Source organism: Pectinophora gossypiella, chromosome 21 (assembly GCF_024362695.1).
Source record: "Pectinophora gossypiella chromosome 21, ilPecGoss1.1, whole genome shotgun sequence".
Taxonomy (NCBI): domain Eukaryota; kingdom Metazoa; phylum Arthropoda; class Insecta; order Lepidoptera; family Gelechiidae; genus Pectinophora; species Pectinophora gossypiella.
Window position 1 is genome coordinate 11,002,904 of NC_065424.1, and position 19,961 is coordinate 11,022,864.

The window sequence follows — 19,961 nt, forward strand, 5'->3', positions numbered from 1 at the left end:
TGATTTTTTGTGCAAGTGTTTCTTTCTTGTACTCCGATTAGTTAGACTCCGATCTTATCTGCTCAAATAATAGGTAATATAGTTCTTTTTACTGCCCCACTTTGGTAACATTTCCCGGAACGCCACATTACTGCTCAACGCTGCCCATTTGTCTTTCCGGCGAATCTACAATAAATCATCTCACAAAAAAATATAGAGGAGTGTGCGCAGACTCGTGAGATCTCGCTATAATTTTCTTTAATTTTCCGACAGGAAATTCCACTTGGTATCAACTCAGAATCATGGTCTGAATCATCCCCCTCAGTATTTTTTACGGTGTCACTAACGCCAACACTTCGCCGAGCTTTCTGGTTAACCAACCTGATAGGTGGTGAGCCAACTGTGTTAGTGAAAACTCCACTTGAGATAAATTAATAACTAAAGTGCAAGTCTGGTACCGGAATTCAAACCGTTACTCTCCATTTGAGAACTAAACCCGTGAAACGCAGGACCACAGAGTGACTTTGCGTATAGGGCTTTAATGAAGTTTAAATTCTGTAACGTGAACAGCTCATTAACCATGCGTGATTATTATATATAATTTACACAACGTGTCACTTAATCAATATAATAATTATGTATCATAGTGATGTAGACATTTACTGGGCGACCGTTTATAATATCTAATTAATCATAGCAAGTGATGTGACCTCTTCTAGGCCAGAGTATAAGACTCTGCCGGGTCTGCATGACAACCGTGCCGCGCGCGGTGCGAATTATATTGAACGCTTCGACCAATAGCCCTTTGACGTCCATCTACTTAGATAGCATTCGTATCGTTTATTGGTCCAAGCGCTCGATATAATTCGCGCCGCTTACGGCGCGGTTGTCATGCAGACCCGGCAGGCATGCTCAATTCTATGAGAAGCCGTCATTGCTAGCCCTTTAATGACGTGAGTGTTACCACTGTGTTACCATTAAATTGGTATCTCCAACATTCCAAGGATGTAAATTTTATTATTGAAAATTAAGTCAATTACTGACTCATCATCATCAGCCCATTAACGTCCCCACTGCTGGGGCACGGGCCTTCCCTATGGATGGATAGGGAGATCGGGCCTTAAACCATCACGCGGGCCCAGTGCGGATTGATGGTTATTAACGACTGCTAATGCAGCCGGGACCAACGGCTTAACGTGCCTTCCGAAGCACGGAAGAGCTCGAGATGAAAACTTTTTTTTGTGGTCACCCATCCTATGACCGGCCTTTGCGAAAGTTGCTTAACTTCAACAATCGCAGACCGAGCGCGTTTACCGCTGCGCCACCGAGCTCACTAATGTATTACTGACTAATGTACAGACTGTACTGAATGTACAGACTAATGTACAGAGTACAGACTAATGTAATGTGACTAATGCACAATTACTGACTAATGTATTTTAATTACTATTACTTGTCACATATATAAAAATCATTAAAACTATAAGTCATTCTTTTACTCTCTCTCTCTCTCTCTCTCTCTCTCTTTATTTAAGAGCTGCTCTTGTCGGTTAAATAATCGCCATTACTCCATAGATAGGGCGTATAGAACGGTGGTTGCCCCAATCGCCTTACACCGACCAATTTCTCAATCGGTGATGTTTCCAGCTGGAGCCCTACCAGAATCCATTTCCTCGGCTTCCAACCAGTACTGATACCGCTGCTGCCCGGCATCAGGGGAGCGCTTTTGAAGTAGCGGCGCCTACTCGCTACGTCACAAGATCGTCATAGAACCTAAGTAGCATTTTATATGTTAGCCCGTCCCAGTTCTGTTATCTTTAGATCTGTCTTTATTTAGTATTAATCAGAATTTCATAATTTATCTTTGACCGAAAGAGCCAATTCTGTTACGTTTTAATACGGGTGTAAAGATCTTTGGATGTAAAGATTATTTGAAACAAAAGAAATAAAGTCGGAATCCTATTTGTAGAACAGTAAGTATTAATAAACTAATCACAGCTGAGACTGTCTTCAAGATCATGCTCAAGTTCCTGTTTTATATGAGAACTGTCACATTGACACGATCTTGAGGGCAGTCTCGGAGCTGAGATTAGTTTATTAATACCACCCTAAGTTACGTCCTTAGTTTATGTCCTCTAGAGGGCGCCACGCTTAATTTAGCGTGACGTCGCCATCTATAAACCACCGGACAATCAAGACGCTTCTAGTGACACCTCATTTGTTAAATTCCAACAGATGGTTTAGAAGTTAAGGAGAAACAGAACTGCATACACACATACATATTATTATGTAGCGGTAACACATAACTCCTCCTTTTTTAAATACTTGTACAAATTTCATATTGCCCACCTGTTGCCATTATTGATATCGAGCAAAAATGAGAAGAATAACAATAAAATAAATTAAATAATAAGAGAAATAACATCGTGTTTGCTGTATGGAAGTCCCCCTTAAATTTAATAATTATTTTATTAATTTATAATTTATTATTTAATTTATAATTTGTGAAAATTTCAACTGTCTAGCTGTCAAAATTCTTGAGATAAAGCTTGGTGACAAACAGACGTCCACATATAGGATTATTTGCAAAAAATAACGATCGACACATTGTTAATACAAAAAATAAACTTTCTTTACAAGTCAGTCGATTACATAAGATTACTAAATCTTATTTATTACAATAAGATTCCCATTGACATTCAGAATTTGCCTTTCAACTGTTTTAAGACAGTAGTTAAACAAAAACTTTACAAAAAAGGTTATTATAAAGTTAGTGAATATTTAGAAGATATGAATGCATGGGATTAACTGTTTGAGAACTGATATTCAGGCAGCTAAATTACTCAATTGTCTAACAATATTTTATGTTTATTTTTATTTTTTAAAAGAACGTCTAGGGCCATGTGCCGAGGTTTTTCTTGCAGCTTCCTTTCCCCGGCTATACAGGTTGTGAGAAGCTGCAGTAGTTTTAGGCGGATGAGACGTTCGTTATGTAAAAATTGACGATTTAAAGTGTAACTATGTTACCAACTGAATAAAGATATTTTTGAATTTGAATTTGAATAATATCAGCGTCGTGGTTCACGCCGCGACTTGTGCTGAGTGAGTCCCTTTTATCTCAGGACGTCCACCACCACCTTATGATCATTTCGACGAACATCCGTATTGCATTTTTCGTAATTGTTTTGTGAAAATTAAAAATGATGTTATTGTCCTGTTTTTGTGTGTGGCGTGCTTTTATAATAAACAATATACCTAGTCTATTCTATTCTAGACGGACAGTCAGGACCCCGATACCGACCCCGCCGGCGTGGTGGACGATTTCCCCCAATCAGCGCTTATCGCTATCGACCCACTAGGGTTAACTAAATCTGCCAAATATTTTTCCTCTCAGACGACGCCCTGAGCGAGGTTCGCGCCCAATTGGGCACCCTCAGGCCTGTTGTCTTAAACGTTGTACCGGGTGAGAGCGCTCCCCATTTCCAATACGACACGTCAAAAGAAAACAAAAATACAGACAGACAGACAGCAGAATCTGTTTTTGAGTAATAGGCTCCCGCTGTACCCTTTGGGCGCGGAACCCCAAGAAGATAATAAATCACAAATTCCTACGGCAGAAGATGAAGAAGATAGTAAGACTCACCTTAGTACCGACAGCAGATGTACAGGGAAATAGCAGACAGCAAACATGATGACGACAGCAACCAACATCTTGGCTGCCTTCCGACGACAACGGAGCTGGGCTGCAACAACCAATAAAACGTATTTTTTTAAATAACAACAAAATAATTAACTTCTTCTTCTATAGTGTGGGTCGTGAGATGGATTACGTAGGGCTATCTCTGGTTCCCACCGAATTTGCACTTAGTCGCACACACACACAAACAAACGCACATTCACACACACACACACACACACAGACACGCATGCACGCACGCACGCACGTGCACACACACACACACACACACACACTTCAGTTGCAGCTGTTTTTATTGTTATTTCCCTTTTTTTTAATTTTGTATACTTTCTGCAAATACCTGGGAATCGTTAATAATGTTACTTGCCATTATTGTTTTCCGGAGGTGGAGATCTGGAGTCCTAAAATACAGGCTCCAGCCACTACAAATACCTGTATTGTGTAACAACATTGTTATATTATTAAGTACCAATGTAAGTTTTGTGGAGGTAATAAAGTTATATACTTATTACCAACTCCATCAACCCTGGTGTCAGGGTTACTATTGAGCCGCCAAAGGCCCCTGATATGGCTCATGTAACGACTACGTACTTACATTAGTAAATAGCAACCGGGACCAACGGCTTCTGCCTTCCGAAGCACGGATCATTTTACTTTCGTACAATCAAGTGATCAGCCTGTAATGTATTAACCGAACCATAGCTGATAAAGTGTTTTTTGTGATATATCCCCATCGGGATTCGAACCTGGGACCTCCGGATCGTGAACAACAGACTTATGGGTGTCCATTCGGGCACGCACCTCGGCTCAGGGCGCTAACTAACTTACAATAGTAAGTAGCAACCGGGACCAACAGCTAAAGTGCAAAAGCACGGATCATCTTACTTTCGGACGATCAGTTGATCAGCCTGTAATGTCCTCAATAGTAATAATAACCCTGACACCAGGGTTGAAGAGGTCGGTACTCTACCTCACAACCCACACGATATAAAAGAGAAAATGGATGTAGTAGACTCGTCGGTGGAGCTCGCGGCGGTAATACGTAATTCTGAACGCTCCCCAGTTTTTAATCGTTTTTAATAGTTAAAACATTACATTCAGTCTTAATATTATAAAGTTATAAAAGTAATGATAAATGTGACAGTGTGGTGCAAAAAGAAAAGTGAATATTGCGTTTATTAAAGTGCTACAGCAAAAAAACTGTTTTGGCGCCAAACTCTCCGTTGCCACGTTGTGCCCCGTTGTCCGCGCAAGCAGCAACCGTCGCTCGCGCTTCCCGGAATTCGCCACCCGCTAACCGAAAATGTCAGGGTCATTCACCTGCGCTAGTTGTAGGAAGAGAGTTCGAAGCGCATATAATATGGAATGTTCGAAATGCAAATTGTTATACGATCTAAAATGTTTACAAGTTACAGAGCCTGTCTTTAAAACTTATTCTAAAGCATATAAAGATACCTGGATATGTTCTACATGCAAATGCTCGCATCCGGATGGTAAGGGATCAAAAACTCCTCAACACGACGCGGACATGTCGGGTGATAACATCTCACTGCCCTATGGTAATAGCTCTTACACTAATCAAGAACAGTGGGACATGTCCAGCTTAATCTCAGACATTCGTGAAATAAAATTACAATTAAAAGATATTTCCCAAAAGAGCTCCGAGATTGAGGTCTTGAAGCAAGCTGTACAAGACCTAAAAGACCAATTGAACTCAGTCTCATTGTCATACAATGAAAAAATCGATAAATACGAGAACACAATTAAAGAAAAAGATTACGAAATATCTTCCTTAAGAACCTCAATACAGACCCTACAGCAAACTGTCGGCGATGAACAGCAACACTCTCTGAGAAACGAGCTGGAAATAGTAGGTGTCCCGGAGTTTGACAACGAGAACTTGACCCATATCGTCTTGGTGACATCCAAAAAGATGGGAATAGACCTTATTGATTCTGATATTGACAACATTTATCGTGCAGGTCCTTCTAAAGCCAAAGAACAGAAGACATCAAACAATGTAGACAGACTGCCTCGGCCAATTGTCGTAAAGTTAATTCGTCGATCCAAGCGCGACGATTTCATCATGGCGGCGAAAAACAGACGAAACATTACATCAGCAGACATTATCCCAGGGTCCTCAAATAAACTCTATTTCAATGAGAGGCTGACCAAAGAAAGACGACTGTTATTTCGCGACGCTAGAAGCAGAGCCAGTCAACACAACTTTCAATATTGTTGGACCCGAAACGGCGCGATATACGTCCGCAAAGGAGACAAGAAACCTGCTATCCACATTAAAAACGCTGAGGATTTGGACCATAAGGTTGGCCCACGTGCAGTTGTGCCACCTAATTAGAGTTACTTTTTTACTACTATATGTTCTATTCCAATTATGTCGATTTTTAATTCTTACTATAAACATACTTCACGCACACACCTTACAATACACTTCTACAAACTATTCAGCCTTCATTCACCCTAAACGAATACATCATCTTACTCACACATACACACTCAAAATATACTCAAACTCCACAAAACTCACTTTGTACGCACAGAATGAACAAAATACTTATATAATGCTTTCATTCCCGCTACTACGTCCACAGGTAAGTCATTATTGCACTACTAATCTTCGATTCCCTAGAGCCACAACAAGTTTTATTATCAAAGCTTCTATGTATCTGTTATACCTGACATTCTATCACCAACATATCTTTTGTATACGACTTTTTAAACCTCCATAACAAATGGCTATAATCAACAATGATTTTTTAAACAATATTGATAATCATTTCTCGATTGAATGTCGGGTAATAAACCCACTGGAAGATTGCAAATCAGCTTTGGGGGATAACTATTACTTTAAAGTGTTGACATTTAACGTGCGTAGTATTCAGCGTAACTTTAATCACTTCTTAGTGGCTCTTCATCGTTTAAACATACAGTTTGATGTAATCATTTTAACTGAATGTTGGCTAGCGGGCGGAGCAATTGTCGGTCAAATTCCGGGCTATAAGTCATACGCTACATTGATAAATCAAAATAAGTGTGGAGGAGTGGTCGCGTACATTAGAAATGATTGGAGCGCTATAGTCACAGAGCCAAAATTTCAAGAAGCCGAATGTCTTAATATTAAATTATCTGAATCTCTAACAATACTAGGCATTTATCGCTCACCGTCATTTAAAGAAACTAACCTCTTCTTTAACTCACTTAGCTCTACATTAAAATCCCTTGAAAATTCCACAGTAATACTAACAGGCGACATTAATATAAATATTTTAAACATAGAGACTCAAAACGATAACCCTGCTCCCGAATACTTATGCCTATTGGCCGAAGCCGGGTTAATTCCAGCTATTACTGAACCGACAAGAAACGCTTCATGCCTTGACCATATTTTTATGACGGACAAGCCATACAAATCTTTAGGAATCGTGTGTAAAACGGATATAACAGACCACAATTTCGTTATCTTAGGAACAGATATCAGGAACAAAAGGCATAAAAAACTTGAAAAAGTCATTCACAGGATTGATTTTTCAGCAGTTGCTTCAGAACTCAATAACACAGACTGGTCTGGCGTGACAGACGCTCAAGAAGTAAATATTGCTGTAGATATTTTCAACGAAACAGTAACGCAATCGATAGCTAAGCACACTACTACAAACCGTCTAAGACGATCTCAAGTCACATTAAAACCCTGGATCACACCTGGTTTAGTTAGGTGCATGCAACATCGTGACAAACTCCACCTAGATTTGAGGAAACATCCAAACGACATAACGCGCAAATTAGTCTATACTAGATATAGAAACTATTTGACAAAACTATTACATAAACTTAAAAATGAATATGAGGCAGGTGAATTAGAGCGAAACAGAAATAATCCAAAAGGCTTATGGAAAGTCATTCAGAACATCAGTCAACGCCCCTCTAAAACCAATGCATCCGTTGATCTCTTATCTGCCAAGCCAAATGCTAAGGAGTCCCTAAACTTTTGTAATGAATATTTCGCAAACATTGGTAAAACTTTAGCTAGTAAATTACTTCATAAACTTGGTAAAAGCCAAGATTTCCTAGTAAACAGTACTAAAACGAATAATGTAATCGACGTGTCACTTTTTATGCAACCAACAAACGAAGTTGAAGTTGAGAGCTTAATCCTAAAACTAAGTAATGATAGTGCCCCCGGTATCGATGGACTTAGCTCTGCGCTAATCAAAGCAATCAGGCAAGCCATAATTCCATCACTGACACACATTTTCAATTTAAGCATTTCATCCGGTGTTTTTCCGCAAAAATGGAAACTAGCCGCTGTTGTACCCATTCACAAAAACGGCCCAAAGAACTTACCTTCAAATTATAGACCAATTTCTCTCCTAAGCATTATCTCTAAAATACTTGAAAAAATAGTTAACAAGCGCCTCGTAAATTTTCTGGAAAAACACAAAATTATTTCTGACAATCAGTACGGCTTTCGCAGAGGTAGGTCTACCGAGAGTGCTGTCGAGTCATTGGTTAAATCAATCTGTAAATACCTTGATAGTGGTCAAAAATGCGTGGGAGTGTTTCTCGATCTAGCTAAGGCCTTCGACACCGTATCTGTACCAATACTTTTAAAAAAATTAGAGCTCGCGGGAATTAGAGGCCATCCACTATCGTGGTTTGAAAGCTATCTTATAGATCGGCGACAATGTGTGAAAGTTTACGAAAATATCAGTAACGAACTCCCGATAGAATTTGGCGTTCCTCAAGGTAGTGTGCTGGGCCCTACTCTTTTTCAGCTCTATATTAACGACATAGTCTCTAGTCATCTTGATTCCGGCGTAGATATTATATGCTATGCCGATGACACTGCTCTTTTATTCCACGGTCAGTCGTGGTCTACTGCTCTCGAAAGCGCTAATCAGGGCCTAGCTAAAGTAAAAAACTGGTTAGATAACAATTTGCTCACCCTAAATACTCAAAAAACTAAATTTATTTGCTTCCATAAGACCAAAGTGACTAATCCAAGCTTAATAACTAACTTAAAAATTCATACTACTTGTTCCGACTCCGTACAATGTCACTGTGAAGAAATTGAAAGAGTAGAAAATATCAAATACCTTGGGGTGCATATCGACCAAAACCTATCCTTTAGCCATCATATAACACAATTAGGGGGAAGAGTTAGAAAACAGATTTACGTCATGAAACTTTTAAGAAACTCTGCAGATTTAAAAATACTACGAATGATTTACCAATCCTTGTGCGAATCCGTTATAGCATATTGCAATAGCGTATGGGGTGGAAAGGGTGTCACAAAAATGTTAGAGCTTGAACGAGCGCAGAGATCGGTTCTGAAGGTGATGCTGAAGAAGTCATATCTTTACCCTACAGACATACTATATGCAGAGGCAGGGGTACTAAATGTACGCCAACTGTTTATTCTAAAATCTACTCTCACGATGCACCGTAAAGTTATTACTTCTCAAGACTACAATGACCTACTAGATAAACGCACAGTCCGACTCCCATTACCTCAAGTAAAATCGTCGTTCGCAAGACAACTCCCGGAGTTCATGCAAGCTGCTATATACAACAGGGTGGTAAATATATGTAATATTAAACTTTGCAATGCATACCAGGCCAAAACAAGAGTTCGCCAGTGGTTGTCAACGATATCTTACTTACGAACAGAAGCAATCATAAAGCCTCTATCGTAATACTCATCTCTGTGGTCACCCACACAGACACAGACACACACACACACACACACACACACACTCACACTCACACACACACACACACACACACACACACACACACACACACACGCACACACATACACACACTCACACACACAAACATACACCTCCTCACGCACCCACACTACACTGTTAAAGTTATTGTTATATTGTCTTGTGTAATTTTAATTTTTGTTTTTATTTTTAATTTTATTTCTGATCTCTATAATTGTAAGATTCTAAAGATTTCTAGAGTTTAAAATACTTACATGTTTAATTCCTGATCTCTATAAATTTAAAATGTATCATTATGTTCCTATTATTATTATTTTCTTAATTCAATGTATATAGGTACCTGAGTCTCCACCGGACTTTGTATTTTTAATCTTTACGCAAAAATGTTATACCATAGGGCTACTGCGATACAGGGGAAACCCTAGTGCAGGGCCCGCTATTAACTTGTGTTAATTTTACTTTATTTGGTAAATAAATAATTTTTACTTTTTTTTTTTACTTTACTTTAGTTAAAAGCGGTGTAATAGGAGAAACTTCACGAGCAAGAATCAGAATCATTTATTCAACGTAATTTTCAAACATAAACTTGTTGAAAGTCAATTTAACATTTTTGAAACTACATCATTTCGCAATGTGTCGTGAGGAGAAGAAATGACAAGAAACTGCAACAGCAACACATCTTTTAAATCAATGCAGGTATACATTACAAGTTATTTAATAACTAGAGAAACACATTTAATACCAGGCATTTATAACATTTAGGTAATCATTAATCTTGTTTACATAAAGTAAGTTTCGCATGAGCTTTAAATTTATTTTCTGACAAATTTAAAATACTGTCTGGTATTTTAAACCTAACCCTAGAAACGATTAATCTAATTTACTTATACACAAGTATATATTCAATATTCTTTATTTGCATACTATGATGGTGTACAAGTTTGTAAGTTACATAATGAGTTTCTCATCATAGACCCTTTCGGGCACAACAAAATAGAAGTAAGTACAAGAGAGAAGGAATTTTTTCAAATTGTAACATCAGTATTAATAAGGTGTTCACTAGTGCTGTAGAAACATTTATTAATTAGAAGTAATTTTATTTTTTTAATAAAGATTTTGTCACTTTTTTCTTCTTTTAATATGTTAGGCAGTTTATTATAAATATTTATGGACATCACATAATTATGGGCTAGAAGAATGTAGGACCAGTCTAGATATAGGTTTTAATCATTTTCCATGTCGCAATGTGTATTTTACAGGGAGATTTTCGCGCCGGAGGGGGTTCATATACAATTGTGTTAAAAATTGATTACCTAATCATAGCAGTCTGTAGGTATTTCTTATCTTCTATCGATTCTTACGTTCACTAGACCGGTAAATTACTGCCGGACGTTGCTATGACAACTCATAACTCATTAGACATCGCTTCGTTCAGTTAATCCGATTACTCGTGCGATTTGTCCTTTTCAGTTTTCAATACAAGTTGGCTGGACCATTATAATTTGGCGGGGAAGGTGTGCTGCCGCCAAAGGATGTTTTCGGGATACCGAACTGAGCATAGTACCCCGCTAGCCATAAGTTGGTAGTCTGACTAGGGATCGACGATCCAACAGTGTTGTGTTGGAAGTTGTATATATGCGTCTTGCTGTGTAAACTTCGATATCGCGTTTCACGACTGCTTGAAGACTGCATTATTGAATGTGGCGCCATCTGTTGCATGTGAGCGGAACTATGTGGCCAACTAGTTGGGTCCGCTACAATAGACGGCGATACGGCTCACTACCTTATAAGTTGGTCTAACAAAAACCTCAGTGAGACGTGAGTACTTAGTTCATCTTGCGATGGATATACCCCTGACTGACCCTAACCGGGATATAGTCGCGAGCTTGTGTTGGTCTTCTTATCGTATAGGTTGTGAGATGGAATACCAGCCTCATCAGCCCTGGTGTCAGGGTTATGATTGAGCCGCCAAAGGCCCCCGACATGACTCATGTAACGATTACTCAATTACATCAGTAAATAGTAACCGGGGCCAACGGCTTAAAGTGCCTTCCGAAACACGGATCGTCTTACTTTCGGATAATCAGGTGATCAGAATCATTTATTCAACGTAATTATCATGGATAAACTTGTTGAAAGTCAATGTAACATTTTTGAATTTACTTCTGAATTTACGTATAAATGTAGTAACCATGTAATATATTTCCCACCGGGGTAAGCGGTGGATTACCAATCTCATCAACCCTGGTGTCAGGGTTACTATTGAGCCGCCAAAGAAAAACAAAAAAAATATGCCGAATAAATATTTTTTCTTTTTTTCTTTTCAAAAGCCCCTGACATGACTCATGTAACGACTACGTACTTACATCAATAAGTACTAACCGGGACCAAAGGCTTAACATGCCTTCCGAAGCCCGGATCATCTTAATGTCGGACAATCAGGTGATGAGCTTGTAATGTCCTGACCAAACTAGGGATCAGATAGTATTTTTTTTATATTTCCCCACCGAGATTTGAACCCGGGACCTCCGGATCGTGAGCCCGGCGCTCAAACCACTGGACCACGGATTTAATTAAATCTTATATTCTGACACACTTCTCTTGCTTCCTCCACATTCATCAATCGTTTCATAAACGCTCGCCGATTCTGAGTTAATTGTGCTGAACCTTTTCTAAGAAAATCTCGAATTTGGTCAAAGTACGTCCTTAAGTAAGTCTTCCTCTGCCAGCCCTACCACCAACCTTCGCTTTATATACTGCGTTCGTAATCCTATTATCCTTCATCCCGATTAATCAAAGTGTCCGTAACATCCACATTAAGGATATCAAATCAGGGCAGAAGGCTTAAGCAGTGTTGTTGTAAAGCTATGGAAGCTGTTAACATCCAAAGATAAATCTATCAACATAAAATAAGTGCGTATTTCGCCACCTGGGGTCCGTCATTTCGTGTTAAATTAATCTCCATCACTCTAATTTTGCCCGAAGTATTCTGAGACGGAACACGAACTTCACGATAATGAGGCTATAAGTCACTTCAAAAATCTGAAAGTTAGCAAAAAAGGCCGGCCAAGACGGTTCTTTACAAACTGCCATAAATTCACAACATTTAAGCTCACGATTATAGCCCACAGAACAGCCTCCGTGGTCTAGTGGTTAGAGCGTTAGGCTCACGATCTGGAGGTCCGGGTTCGATTCCCGATGGGGACATGGTCGAAATCACTTTGTGAGACTGTCCTTTGTTTGGTAAGGACTTTTCAGGCTTGAATCACCTGATTGTCCGAAAAAGTAAGATGATTCCGTGCTTCGGAGGGCACGTTAAGCCGTTGGTCCCGGCTATTAGCCGTAAAAACACCTCCACCAACCCGCAGTGGAGCAGCGTGGTGGAGTATGCTCCATACCCCCCTCCGGTTGATTGAGGGGAGGCCTGTGCCCAGCAGTGGGACGTATATAGGCAGTTTATGATTATAGCCCAATCGGGGTAGTCAGAGGTACATCCATCGCAAGATGAACTAAATATCCACACCTCATCTCGCATCGTCTTTCATTATGCGCACTGCTAGGGAGTGGAATTCTTTGCCGTCTTCTGTATTTCCGAATGCATTATAACCCGGGTGCTTTCAAGGTCAGAGTAAACAGGCACCTTCTGGGCGAGCTCCATCTTAGGCCTCATCAATGCCTTCGGGCAAGTCTGGGGCCAAGAGCAAACCCATCAAAGGTAAAAAAAAAAATAACTCATTGATGCACGTTCAGTACTGGTTCGAACCTGCGCTCCCCGTTTGAGAAACCCATACGTCGTTTACAAATAGAATATCCATCTAAAAGATGCATCATCAGATACTGTTTGTTTACTTACTCTGCTCAGCAGGAGCCAGTTTGAGCATCTCAGCGTGACCGGGGATCTTCTGTGACTTCCACAGAACTCGAACAATTTGGTAGTACGCCACCGTCATCAACAAGAGAGGTATCCTGAAACAAAATTATCATCATCATGTCCTTAGCGTTTTCTCGTTTTCACAGGGTCCGCTTACCTAACTTGAAGGTTTGACAGGACCGATTTTTTATATGACAGCCTGTCTGACCTTCCAACCCGCGAAGAGAAAACCAGCCCAAAGGTCACATACCTCCGAAACACATTTCTCGGGAATGTGTAATCTTAGGACTTCGTATCAACAGTGGCTGCAAGTTGTCTTTGATTACTTGTGGCTCTGCCCACCCCATTTGGGATTACGGGCGTGAGTTTATGTATGTATGTATGTATGTAATCCAAACGTAAATCCAAAAAAATATACGAAATTCATTAGGCATGTGCTGGAATTCGCAGTAAATCCAATATTATTTCATTTGTTTAACTTTGTTTGTGTTTGGCCAGTCCTTCGATAATGTCTTTTTTTAACATACATACATACATAAACTCACGCCCGTAATCCCTAATGGGGTGGGCAGAGCCACAAGTAATCAAAGACAACTTGCAGCCACTGTTGATACGAAGTCCAAAGATGGATATGATGAACCTTATGGTGATAAGGGATCAGCCTATCGCCCATAACATTAGTCCATCATGTTAGAGGACACAATCCCTCTGTCGGTTTTTACGACATGCCCGGGAAGAGAAGCAGCCTCAGCAGCAGTGTCTTTTTTTAAGTAACATAACATAGCAACATGCCTTTATCCCCTTAGGGGTAGACATACATTATATTTTGCGCTAAGTGTATACGTAAGTATAGTCTCATATCCCCATTTAAACGCGGTAAGAACCCGTTAACCCGATGCTACACCGACAAGAGCGTGGCTCTTAAATTGATGATGATGATGAAGAACCCGTTATTATGTGCTTTAATTACGTAAGTAATTGTTAAAAAAAGATAGATAAAATACTAATTTTATCTAGAGTTATTATTATTATTGCGTATGGCAGACAAAAATAAAATATCCTGCGTGGATCAAATATCCAGCTGAAGCTGCCCTAACCAAATCTCTGCCGCATCCGTCACACAGTGCAGCTCGGCTATGCCACCTGGGAACCGGTGCAGAGGGCACTCGTTCACTATGTGAGATAGGGTTTCATCCGGGTGACCACATTCACAGTGTGGCGACGCCTTTAAGCCCCATTTATGTAGGTGATGGTTTAACTTATTGATGGTATAGAGTTATTACAATGGACACAAAATACAGAAAGGCACAACAGGCGCCCTTATTGCTCATGCAGTCTCTTCCAGGCAACCTTTAGGAACAGGAAAATTTTGTACAAATACAGGGTGTTGGTGACATTTTACCGAATACTGAGGGGGATGATTCAGACCATGATTCTGAGTTAATATGAAATGGGTGTTATTTGTAAGTACTTGTACATGCTGTAAGTGACATCATGACATTTATTGACAGCCAAAATCGCTTTTAAACTATTTAGTTGATAATCTTTACCATGCAAAAATATTAGTTCTAATTCTAAATTCATACAATTCATACATACATATGGGATAAAGAAATAACACGGGATATTTTAAATATCTTTATTCCTTATTTTATAACAAAATCCTCTAACCCGACCGACATCGCACCATAGACTCCCCTTTCTTACTTTTTAAACTGCCTTACGTCCCATTCATTAACCATCCTCCTTTCATACCATAAACAATCAAATTCCCATTCTTTATCTTTCCATAGTATTCTCACTTCACTACGTATATGCCTATTTCCTACAGGATGATAAAAAAGGCATAATGTATTTATTTAACTAGCCACGTTAATTCAACTAGGAAGTAAATCGTAACCGAGGCATAATGTTTGTCGTTCATTACGTTGAACCTTCATTAGTGATTTGTTTGTTCATTATGTGGTTAAGTTGGGACCTTGACTAATAACCCAACCGGTAACAGAGTGGATCCCTTTTACATACACAATACATATACGTGCATTGACTCAGCTCACCCTCTTAACTAAACAGGATAATAGATGCAGCAAGTTTCTAAACGTAGTCTCATTATGGATAGACACAGATCATAGAAACAAGGTAGATATGCCATCAGTACAAAGTTCCAGTCCCGGCAGGGACATATCACAAAAAATCACTTTGTGATCCCTAGTTTGGTTAGACACAGAGAGACAGAGGACAGAGAGAGACTCGAGGCCTTTGAAATGTGGTGTTGGAGGAGGATGGAAAGAATAAGTTGGACAGAAAGGGTTACAAATGAGGAAGTGCTAGTAAGAGTAAGGGAAAAGAGACAAATACTGAGAATTATTGAGGACAGAAGAGGCAAGATGATTGGACACCAGACACGACAAATTCATTAAAAACATCATAGAAGGAAAGCTAGAAGGAAAGAGAGGAAGGGGAAGACCAAGAAGAGCTTACATGGAACAGATTAAAGAAAAGGTTAACGTCGTGTCTTATAGGGAAGTCAAGGAATTGGCCGTTTGAATTGGTAGTTTGGTTAGGACATTACAGGCTGATCACCTGATTATCCGACAGTGAGATGGTCCCGGCAGCTTCTAGCTCTGACACCTTTGTGTAGTATAATAGTTTCCGTCTTATAATATTATCATTACAGGCATATCTCCCAATACAATAGTAATAATCAATGTCAATGAACAAAAACAAAAAATAAAAAAGCTTATGTCAACTTAAAAATAAAAATAACATTGCCCTTAACTTAAAATTAAAAGGAAAAGTTATAATAAAAGAAAATAATTAATACTTAGTTAACATGTCCACCAAATAAAAATTAAACATTTAAAATAAAATTCAAAAATCATTATAGTATGGATAGCGGGATAGTGCAGAAAAGGAACACTAGTACTGCCTACCACCTTTTACTTTCGACCGGTGGATACTATTCTCAGACGTTAACCTCTCAGGCGACGACGCCCTGAGCAGAGCCCTGAGTATTGATTGCTAAACCCTGAGGCCCAAGTCCCCCTAGGCAGCTTCTCCAACTATATTGCCAGGAAAAGTAATTGCTAAAAAAACCTCAGCACAGGGCCTTAGAAGTTCTACTAATGATCATAAAATTTCAGTGATTAATTATTTAATCCCTAATGAATATAATACAAAACAGTAAATTAATATTGTGTAAGTACCCAATTTAATTGGACCCTAAATAGATTTCTTGTGCCGAATAATTAGACAAGGTTGAATAATTTTAAGAATTTTCAATTAAAAAGGCCTCAAAAGGTGAGGCTAGGTTTCCTTTGATAAATATTTTAATTAAGGCGTTTTTAAGACAAATAAATACTTACTTACTTTGTATTCCAAATAAATGCGACGACGGTTCGACCTAGCTTCGCATAGTCATAGAATAAATAAAAAACACTAAGTCACTAAGTGTACAGGGTGTTAGTGATATCGTAACGAGAACTTTGAGGGATCATTCAGACCATGATTTTGATAGTTGATATCAAGTGAAATTTTCCGTCGCAAAAGTATGAAACTGAAAATAATTTAAAAATAACACTTTCATAAATTGTATGACAGGAAATTAAACTTGAGATCACCTTACAATCATGGTCTGAATCATCCCTTTTTTCGGTACGAAGAGATTGTATTTTTATTCGAAAAAAAAATGACTCAGACAGGCCTCGAACCCGCAGCTCTTGTTAAGTCGGGACGAGCGTGTTAACCATTAGACTATCGAGTCCTCCTCCTGTCCATGCGAAATTCTTTAGATATAATGTATTTATGTATCGTTGTATATGTGTGTCATCACCAGACCATTAACGTCCCCACTGCTGGGGCACGGGCCTTCCCTATGGATGGATAGGGAGATCGGGCCTTAAACCACCACACGGGCCCAGTGCGGATTGGTACTTACTTATGGCACGCTCACGAAAGAACACATTAATTTATAAAATAGGCTTAAGTGGACATGGGCAGGACATTTGACAAGACGGGAAGACGACAGATAGACTAAGGCTGTTACTGAATGGTGGCCAAGGGCTGGTATGCGATTTCGAACTCGTGATCGTTTCAGGATCGTGAGACCAACGCTCAACCACTGGACCACAGAGGTAGGTATGGGTAAAAAGTACTTACGTGTAAATGAAGAGAACCTTGATGACATGCCAAACGAGGTCGCTCTGTGAAGACCAGGTGGCCATACACTGGACCAGGTACTGCAGCTCGAAGCGCAGAGGAACTGTCTGCACCGTGGTCAGGACCACTAGTTCTGGAGCGTCTGTTGAAAAAGTACAACATCAAAGGTGTATCAGACTCCACGCCTCACCAGCCAGAGGTCCCTGATGGGGACGTTGTCAAAATTCTAACCTAACCTAACCTAACCCTTATTATTACAAGTCTTGTTCATGTACGTGTATTGAAATAAACCTACTGTTTCAGTAGAATCAAAGAACAGTGGTGAAATTATGAAGCATTAGTTGTCATAATTATTAAACTAATGTTTTTGTAGTTATTTTGGTATATTACAGAAACGAAATATAACCTGCCGCCTGCCTGCGGGTCTGCATGACAACCGCGCCGCGCGCGGCGCGAATTATATTAAGCGCTTCGACCAATAAACGATACGAATGCTATCTACGTAGATGGACGTCAAACGGGTATTGGTCGAAGGCCTCAATATAAAACACGCCGCGCCCGGCGCGGTTATCGTGCAGAGCCTACAGGAGGTCTTAAGTGCAACCAGTTAATTTATTACATTGCAAGAAATTGATTGAACTTTTGCGGCTTATCGTGCCTTCTATTTTCGAGTTTATCTGCAAGTAAACCGCATTCATCCTAGCATTATCCCGTTTTTCACAGGGTCCGCTTACGGTAAGCCGGACCTGTCAAATATTCAGGACTCCGGAGGTCCGGTTTTCTACAGAAGCGACTGCCAGTCTGACCTTCCAACCCGCGACGGGAAAAGCGGCCCAATACAGGTTAGGTGACATACATACCTTTGAAAATGCATATCTCGGGAATGTAGGTTTCCTCACGATGTTTTCCTTCACCGCTGAGCATGTGACAATCATTTATGTTCCAAACATGAATTCGAAAACAAATTCGACAGTCATTGGTTTAGGCCTGTGCTGCATTCGAACCTGCGACCTCAGAGTGAGAGGCTAGCGTTCACCAACTGGGCTGCTACGGCTTCAAGTAAACAGTTAGGTATTTAAATGTAACAAATTTTAATCAAAGGGGACTGCCCAATTGTAAATAATCTGTTAACAAAGAAAGGTAAAATGGAAAACAAGAATGCAAACCTTTTGAAGTTATACATACAGGGTGTCAGTGACATCGTAACGAATACTAAAGGGGATGGTTTAGACCATGATTCTGAGTTAATATCAAGTGGAATTTTTTGTCGCAAAATTGATGATTAATTTTTATTTATTTTTTTTATTTTATTCAATTCTATACTTTTGCGATGAAAAATTCCACTTGATATTAACTCAGAATAATGAGCTGAATCATCCCTCTCAGTTTGTTAGGATGTCACTTACACCCCGTATAAGTACATACAGGTAACCATAGACGTAGGTGTGGGTGTTAGTGACAACGTAACGAATACTGAGGGGGATGGTTCAGACCATGATTCGGAGTTGATATCAAGTGGAATTTCATGTCGGAAAATTCATGAACATTTTTTTTTTATTATTTGCAGTTCCATACTTTAGCGACGGAAAATTCTACTCGATATTGAATCAACTCGGAATCATAGTCTGAATCATCCCTCAAAGTTTTCGTTACGATGTCACTTGTTAGTGACATATCGTATCGTGTTGCGCCCGAGCGCACGGTGAGGTTGCCCATCTGCTTATTATATTATCTACATTACTTGTTACTAACATAGCATGTAAGTTAGTCATACTAACATATCTATGGACTGTAGTCTGAAAATAAATGATTTTTTTTTTTAATATCCCTGTCTAAAAATGAGGGACTTTTCAGACTAAGTTCCTCAAAAGCAATATAGATGGCACTGTAAAGTTTGTCTTCGTTAAACCATCTAATTTCATGGATAACAGACATATTCAACTTGGATCCGGAGGTGCCGGGATCGAATCTCGGTCGGGTCATATCACTAACATCACTTTGTGATCCCTAATTTGGTAACGACACTACAGGCTGATCGCCTGATTGTCCGAAAGTAAGATGATCCGTGCTTCGGAAAGCACGTTAAGCCATTGCGCCCTGATGTAAGTTAGTAGTCGTTACATGAGCCATGTCAGGTGCCTTTGGCGGCTCAATAGTAACCCTGACACCAGGGTTGATGGGGTTGGTAATCCACCTGACACAGTCTTTGATCCTTTGTCTCGTGTTTTGATAAATATCCTTTGAACGTGTGTATTATCTCCCAAAGCCAAATTAATTTCATGGTAAAATTAATTTCGAGCAGGTAAATAGATTATTATCTTATCAAAATTGTTTGATGTGAAACGCCAATGGTTATTAATGGAAGTTTACTGAATTCTCCTATAAGTACTTTTAAAGATAAAGTATAGTACTTACTACGTAAAGAACGGTGACTCCCTTTGGTGTAGATATAATATTTATCATTATTATAATTTATTTATTCACAATTTACTATTTTTAATTTTTA

The 19,961-nt window shown here is 39.4% G+C and overlaps 1 protein-coding gene across 1 annotated transcript in view; it reads right to left on the bottom strand.

The window, feature by feature from the left end:
• LOC126376584 (orexin/Hypocretin receptor type 1-like) overlaps positions 1-19,961 on the bottom strand; it is a 158,524-nt gene that overhangs the window by 14,041 nt on the left and 124,522 nt on the right. The window contains exons 4-6 of the mRNA XM_050024070.1: positions 17,456-17,597; positions 13,280-13,392; positions 3,623-3,722 (exon numbers count right to left, since the gene is read on the bottom strand). Of these exons, the coding sequence (XP_049880027.1) occupies positions 3,623-3,722; positions 13,280-13,392; positions 17,456-17,597 (355 nt within the window). The remainder of the gene's footprint in view (positions 1-3,622; positions 3,723-13,279; positions 13,393-17,455; positions 17,598-19,961) is intronic.